Source organism: Amblyraja radiata, chromosome 13 (assembly GCF_010909765.2).
Source record: "Amblyraja radiata isolate CabotCenter1 chromosome 13, sAmbRad1.1.pri, whole genome shotgun sequence".
NCBI classification, from domain to species: domain Eukaryota; kingdom Metazoa; phylum Chordata; class Chondrichthyes; order Rajiformes; family Rajidae; genus Amblyraja; species Amblyraja radiata.
In genome coordinates this window covers 5,425,579-5,433,538 of record NC_045968.1, presented here as the reverse complement: position 1 = coordinate 5,433,538, position 7,960 = coordinate 5,425,579, and the positions used below count along the sequence as shown (strand labels likewise).

At 43.5% G+C, this 7,960-nt stretch overlaps 1 protein-coding gene across 1 annotated transcript; it reads left to right on the top strand.

Annotated features, from left to right (window-relative positions):
* Positions 1 to 3,092: 3,092 nt before the first annotated feature.
* On the top strand, positions 3,093 to 5,618 carry LOC116979559 (E3 ubiquitin-protein ligase RNF183-like). The gene has a single exon (XM_033031119.1). It carries the CDS (start codon positions 3,426 to 3,428, stop codon positions 4,176 to 4,178), a length of 753 nt encoding a protein of 250 aa, XP_032887010.1. The 5' UTR covers positions 3,093 to 3,425; the 3' UTR covers positions 4,179 to 5,618.
* Positions 5,619 to 7,960: the final 2,342 nt, after the last annotated feature.

Sequence of the window (7,960 nt, the reverse complement as noted above, 5' to 3'; positions counted from 1 at the left end):
TTAAACTGATCTCATCTGCATGTGTCTGATCAATATCTTTCTAATCACTGCACTTCCATGTGCCTGTCCAAAAGCCTCTTAAACACCACTATGGTATATGCCTCCATCACTATCCCTAGCAATGCATTCCAGGCCCTCACTACTCTCTGTGTCAATAAAACTTGCCCCGCACATCTCCATTAAACCTTTTCCCTCTCACCTTATAGCTGTGCCCTCTAGTGTTGGTCATTTCCACCATGGGAAAAAGGTTCTAACTGTCTCCACTCTCTCTGCCTCTCTTAATTTTATGTAGTTCTATCAAGTCTCCCCTCAATCTGAGATCTCATAGTTGACAAAAGGCAATATTTACTTAAGATCTTGAAATGCCCTGGATATGGAGGTTATCAACCATATTCTTTGGGATATTGGGATGACAGATGGCACAATGGGCTAAGTGTTCGGCTGGCAACCGGAAGGTAGCCGGTTCGAATCCCGCTTGGAGTGCATACTGTCGTTGTGTCCTTGGGCAAGACACTTCACCCACCTTTGCCTGTGTGTGATTGGGTGTGAGTGATTGGTGGTGGTCGGAGGGGCCGTAGGCGACGATTGGCAGCCACGCTTCCGTCAGTCTGCCCCAGGGCAGCTGTGGCTACAGAAGTAGCTTACCACCACCGAGTGTGACTGAGGAGTGAATGAATAATGCGATGTAAAGCGCCTTGAGTATTAGAAAGGCGCTATATAAATCCCATCCATTATTATTATTATTATTATTCTTGGATCGTTGCAGTTCCTCTGGTGAAAGCTGTCACACTCTGTGGTTGGTAAAGGAAATCCAGGATGTAAAGTCAGAGACACCAAGGGAATGGCAAAGATAGACACAGTGTGCTGCACTATCTCAGCGGGCCAGGCAGCTTCTCTGGAGAAAAAAAGATGGGGGACATCCTGAGCCGCTGAGTTACTCCAGCACTTTGTGTCCATCTTTGGTCCTAAACCAGCATCTTGCAGTTCCTTGTTTCTACTAAAGGAATAGCTAAACATTTTGAAGTCCGAATGATGAGTGACTTGGAGGGGAATATCCACATTGTGATCATCCATGTATTTGCAGGATTGGACTGTGCCACAGTAATAGCCAGGACAAATAATGGCAGTGAATTTTGAAATGTGGTATATATTGCAAGCATAATATGCCTGTGGTGGAGTGGGTGACTGTTTTGGTTGATAGAGTAGCTATCAATTGTCTTCATAATAGGTACGCACCCAAAGTAATTTATTGTATAAGAAATATTTTATGGCTTTGAAGAAAGTAAAGGTCAGGTGCAGCAACTTCTGGCATTTTGCTACGGCATTGGTAAAGATGTGGTTTGCCCACTTACAGTAGATCACAACTACTGCCCTTCCCACAGATGGTCACTGATTTGGAAAACGGATCAATGGACCAGGAGCTAGTCAAGGGTTACGAGTGTCGTGAGCAATCTTGGTTTCTTGGTCCTCCAAAATATTCCAAATGGAATTTAAACTGGAGGTGGTGGAGGGAGGACTAAAGCCAGAAAGGGTTTTTGGGAAGAAAGAGCTACTTTAAATTTAGTTGCATCTGGTTGGGTAACTATGGTAGGGTGAAGATTATTCCATGCTTTAATTGTGCGAGGGAAGGCCGAATTGCTGTACACATCTGTCTTGGAAGCTAGAATCTCAAATTGGATTGAATGCCCTCGTCTGCTCCTAATCGGTTTGGGGTTGGTTCTGAAATCTGCTTCTGAAGCTTCACTTCAACTGGAGGGGTCAAGACTAGAGCGTTGATGTCGCGACCCTGTTTCTACCAATCTTTCCACCACCACACACAAGAAGCACAATTGTATGCAGATGCCGAGAAGTGTGTTCAGCTCTGGCTGAACAATTTCTAATCTTGTGATGTGGACTGAATAAGAAGACATCAATGGGAAATAAAATCAAGGTTGCTCTGATAGTCGACACTTCCAATAGTTTACTATGGCTAATAGAAATGGTGTCCAAGTCTGATTATTCCAAGTATTAAGGATGCTGCCTGTAGGGCAAAATATGTTCATAAGTTATAGGAGCAGAATTAGCCATTCGGCCCATCGAGTCTAGTCCGCCATTCAATCGTGGCTGATCTATCTTTCCCTCTCTCAACCCCATTCTCCTGCCTTCTCCCCATGACCTCTGACACCTGCATTAATCAAGAATCTATCAATCTCCGCCTTAAAAATATCAATTGACCTGCCCTCAACATGATCCATAACAGATTTATGGTGGGTGTTAGAAAGATATCCTCCTATATGTACAGTAACATTCCGTAACCTGAGACAGTGGATTCACAAAACAGCCAACATTCTCATCTTACTGTATTGTGGCATTTTTAAAAATTACTGATGTGAATCTAAGACCTGGACATGAAATAATTTAGAACATTGACCATTACTCCATCATGTTCTATTGTTATTTAATCCAAGGCCGGATAGACATTTCTGAGCAAACAGACTTCTGCAGAAGGGTCCCGACCCATAACATGACCCATCTATGTCCTCTGGAGATGCTGCCTAATCTGCTGGGTTACTTAGGCACTTTCTGCTTTTATGGAGTCTTTTATATATTTGTATAAATGTTTATATACACATATATGTTACATACATACACACATATATATATATTTATATAAACAATTATAAAAACGTGTGTATATATATATATATGTGTGTGTGTGTGTGTAATATATATAAATGAAAAATATATAAAGGTATATTAAATACACACACACACACACATATTATATATAGATAAAATTTATAAAAAATATATAAGAGTTCAAAAAATCAGAAAGTGCTGGAGTATCCCGGGAGGTCAGGTCATATCTATATATATATAATATATTTCGTCAATCCGCTTTCCTGCGCTCCCGTTATTTTTGTTTCTATTCCTCGTCCACTTACACGAACGCTGCATTATTTCAACGCCCTTGATGGTGAGCGTTAGCAGCACCAACAAAGAAAGGTTATCAGGATTCTCTCTCCCCCACCCACCCACCCCCACCTTCCTTTCCTTTGCGAGCGATTCCTCAGCGTGAACGATTCAGGAACCTCGCATTGCTGCCGCCACATTACATCATCATGTCTCCTCCCTCCCTCCTCCACCCCATCCCTGTCTTCGCATCAAAGTCGAGTGGCTGGTTTTATTATTAAAAGAGAACGGGACAAAATGCGGGGCTGTGCGAGCGGGAGTGCCATGTATTAACAACAAATGGGGATGGGGGCGGGGAGGGGGAAATGGGAGAGAGAGAAAAGCAGCAGATCCCGGTGATGTGAGTGCTTTGGTGCTTGTTATTTTTTTTTTGAAACGTAAAAGCAAGATTTGTTATTTTTTTTATTGGGTTCTCTCTCCTTATTTATTCACCCCCCTCCTCCTCCCTTCCCCAATGCTTATTTGAAGATGTCATGGCAGAAGCGGAGGCAACGACTCCCTACGAGGAATACGAGTGCAAGATTTGCTACAATTATTTTGACCTGGACCGCAGGGCGCCCAAGATATTGGAGTGCCTCCACACCTTCTGCGAGGAGTGCCTGACCACACTGCACGTTAGGGAGGAGCGGCCATGGAGGATCGACTGCCCCATTTGCCGACACAGGACGGCCGTGCCCGACTACATGATCCACAACCTGCCCAACAACACCAAGGTCACCGAGGCTTTCCCCCTGTACGTGGGCAACGACCCGCTACCCCAGGACGCGCTGCCCCCGACGCCTCAGTTGCACCGATACAACCAGCGGCAGCAGCAGCAGCAGCAGCAGCAACAGCAGCAACTACGGTCCGGCGCCGCTGAGCAGCCCGAGTTAGCCACCCCTTCGGCGGCCGCCAGCAGCCGCCACTCCCCGGGACCCTCGGTTCCCTACGAGAGCTGCCAGAACTGCAAGAGAGCCGCCCTGACCGCCGGCTGCGTTTGCGTGGTCTTCTCGTTCCTCTCCATGGTGGTGCTGCTCTTCACCGGCCTGATCTTCGTCAACCACTACAACAGCTCTCCCTCGCCCATCGGCCCCATCTGCCTGTCTGTAGCCAGCATCCTCGCCCTGTTCTCCGTCGTTGTCACATGGATCATATGCTGGCTCAAGTATCGCCCCGACGCCAACGCGCAGGGAAACATCAGGGCGCCCTCCTCCTCCTCCTCCTCTGCACCCAGGAGAAACACATAGTCAATATACGGCTGGAGACGAGGCCGCACTATCTACCCCCTCACCCCCACCCCCAAAAATGACCCTTCGGGGAACAAAGCCCCGTTTTATCCCGACCAGCTGCATGTCGAAGTCAGACAAGACGAGCCAACACTGACATAACTCCCCCCTTCTCCCCGACGCATCACACGTTAAACCTAAAGTATTTACAATGACTGGTGTTTAGCTTGTGGGTGAGATAACTAGATGTATCCCACTGGCCGGCTATGCTTGTACTAATAATGGATATTACCTGCGATGTATTGTGTTGCCGTGTACATTTCCCCCAATTGTACCACAAGTGAAACGTGCATCATTAGATTTTGAGGATGGCGGAATATTAATATATGTGCAGTTAGCAAGAAAAAAAAACACGGACAGACGTGGTTGTTTAAAGTCACGAAGTTGTGGGGATTGGTTTCGTGGTCTGTAAGGGCAAAAGGTTGCGTGGTGGGATTAGTTTGGTTTTTGTTTGACCATAATATAATACCATAATAATGGTCATACTTTGACCTCAAGACGACTTCATTGACGGTGCAATCGTACGTTTTTTCTAACTGGAGACCAGCTACAGACTAATCAGAACTAATCAGGCTGAAGGGCCTGTTTCCACGCTGTCAGACTCTGACTCTATAACGTTGCAAAGACCTGTACAATGTTTTATAAGTAGATCTGCAGTTCAATGGATTTGAGTCAAATGGTGAAATGTGGTTGCAAATATCTCCAAAGGCCATACATGTCATTGATGTTAGGAGCAGAACAGTTCCTGTGCACTAGTCACAAGTATTATTTTGATTTATGCTAAATACATAGCATTTAAATTCTATACATCTTCTCACCAGACCGGCTATAAATGTGTAATGATGTTAGTCATCATGAGCCTTAAATGTGTACAGTAGAGAAACGTAACTGGAACTATTGTGGACAAAATGGAAGTTTAAGTGTATGTTTGCAGCGGTTTTAAAACACCCCGGGTGGATTTAAGTTAAAGAGAAAGAATGCAGAAACAAATGAAGGACATTTTAAGTCATGAACCACGTTTCATAGACACAACAAGTCTACGGAAGCAATCTCGGTCCTGTATTACGCTGGTATAATGCATCTGGGTGCTTAGAGAAGGAAGGATGGCCATTTACCACGTAAAGAGGCTCTGTCAGAATTCCCGGCATAATAATATGGCCTCGAGGATCTGCAATTTTTATTTCGAAGTTGAGATTTGTAGTGTGTGTCTAGTGTGGACCACTTTGCTGATTTTTGGGGGGGGATGGAGCAACAAAAAACATGGGAAAGAAAACTGAAGTTGGAAAACTAAAGTGGGATGATGCCGATTTAAAAAAAAATCTTCTACACACTGATGCATCAGTCTTTGGAATCTGGGCAAATGTCGAACAATAAATGGAGGCAAACTCGTGCCTGAATGTGCACATGCCGATGGTTGATCGCTCCACTGAGGATCAGAACGATAGGAAATCAATCATATTGATGCGAGCTACACAGTCCAAATGTTTTTTCTCTCTGAACTGTGGCCTTTCAAGTGACCTTGTAAGTACTGTTTAATCCAGGTCCTTTGCGATAATCGAATGACCTATTATGCGAATTAAGGTCAAGACAGTAGGCCTTCTGCTTCTGGAATTAAAATTGGTTTGGCTCGTGGCTCGAGGAGTTCACTGGGATTCTACGTGTTAGTGGTTGTGAGCAGAAGGGAAAGTACTCTATGTTCTTAACTGGATACTCGATCGCCACTGAGTATACTTGTCTTAACAAGGACAATAATAGGGGCCTAACATCCATCTTGTCATGCAGGCTTAGAGAGGACAACCACAGTCAAGTGGTCCTGGTCCAATTGCTCTCTTGCATAAATGCTGTTCTTGTATATGTAGATATAACAGTGAGGTCGAGAGTGAGAGTAGCGTGGCTACAATGGTCAAACAGGCTATCTGAAAAATTAGGAAAGACCATTTGGAGCAGATATTGAAAGAGGCCTGGTGCACACAAGAGGGGGTCTTAACAAAACAATCACTGTCTTTGTGACAGGAGGGGGTTTCTATTGATATTACCAAAAAGCTCATGTGTTTTTTTGTAATTCACAATGGTATTGAAACGATACCCAGTTATGGGATCCCAATACCTACGATTAGCAAATTGGTTTCAACATCATCAAATATGGGTTTAAAATGAACTGAAAATGCTAGAAACACCCAGCAGGTCAGACAGCATTTGTGGCAAGAGAAAGAGAGCTAATGTTTCAGGTTGGAGACCCGTTGCAAACGTCTCAGATGTGAAACCCACGAGTACCAATTCATTTTACATGGATCTACTACATGCACTGATTGTTCCCAGCGGTTTTCTCTTTTTAGTTCAGATTTCCAGCATCTGAAGCCCTGTTATTTTCATTTACAAGAAATTGAAACACTCAGTAACTCAGGAAGCGGCTGTGGAGAGTTTGCCTTACAGGTTGAACGCCTCTCATCAAAACTGACCTGCTGCCTGACCTGCTCTCTCTTTCAGCATCTCTCCTTCTTTCAGATTTAGAAGATCAGCAGGTTTTTTTTTTGCCTTTCCTAAAATGAACAAATTGGACCCTTTTAAATAGTGCAAAAATATAATTGTGTGTGAAAAATGTGTAGGTTAATATCCTATTATTTTATTTCAAAGCCTTAAAGTAGCACGTGAGATGTGAAAATTCACAACTCAGAAGCAAATATTAATTTCCAAGATCTCAAACATTAGTCTTTGTATGGTATTAAATAATTATTAGAGACATCCACAGAAGCATATTCATTTAACTACTTTAAGTGCACTGGAGGCAAGCAATATTCATACAAAATATTTTGCTCAGTGATGCTACATTTTTGTCACCAGGCTTTGCTCCATTGTTTTGTATGTAGTTCACACCAATGAAGTTAGTGTAATAGATGTGGTTGTTAGATGTTAGCCAAAGCTATATTCCAGATACAGGGTGAATACAGAGAATGAAACATTTATAATCCAACTATATGCACAGATTTTAGTTTTTCGCAATAGGTTAGGGGATCTTCAGACATTGAATGGTATAGAATTAATTCACTAACGACTAGGTGGCTGCATAGGGGCAATGCCGTAGAGTTGCGGCATCACAGCGCCAGAGACCCTGGTTCGATCCTGACCACGGGTGCTGTCTGTACGGAGATTGTGCGCTCTCCCTGTGACCACATGGGTTTCCTCTGGGTTCTCCAGTTTCCTTCCACACTCCAAAAGACGTACAGGTTTGTGGGTTAATTTGGCTTTGGTAAAATTATCAATTGTCCCTAGTATGTAGGATAGTGCGAGTGTAGGGGGTTGCTGGCCGGCAAGGACTCAATGGGCCGAACGGCCTGTTTCCGTGCTGTATCTCTAAAGCCTAAAGACCAAGTCTATGAGAGGTGGAACAACCTCCTGAGGTTTTTATAAGAAAAAAAGATGAATGCCGCGATTGAGAGCAATGTGGAAATCCATTTCATGGAGTCATATTCAGATGAAAGGATGATGAAGTCTTTCTAATTTGTACACGAGTCAAGAGTTTTTGCACAGGGCTGTGTGCTGGTCCTGAAAACACCGTTCTCAGTATAATACCTTTTTTAAAATTAAAATGTGGACATAGCTATTACTATAAGACGACTTGGTATATAAATTGCATATGCTAAATGTTTTCGATATCTAAGTACAAATGTCAAAAGTGTGATTAGAAATAATATAAAAATCAAATTGTATGTGTTTTGAATCTAGGCGGGCCTAGATGGCTTTTT

Coding starts and splice junctions, on each gene's coding strand:
- LOC116979559 (XM_033031119.1), top strand. CDS start 3,426: ATGGCAGAAGCGGAGGCAACGACTCCCTACGAGGAATACGAGTGCAAG.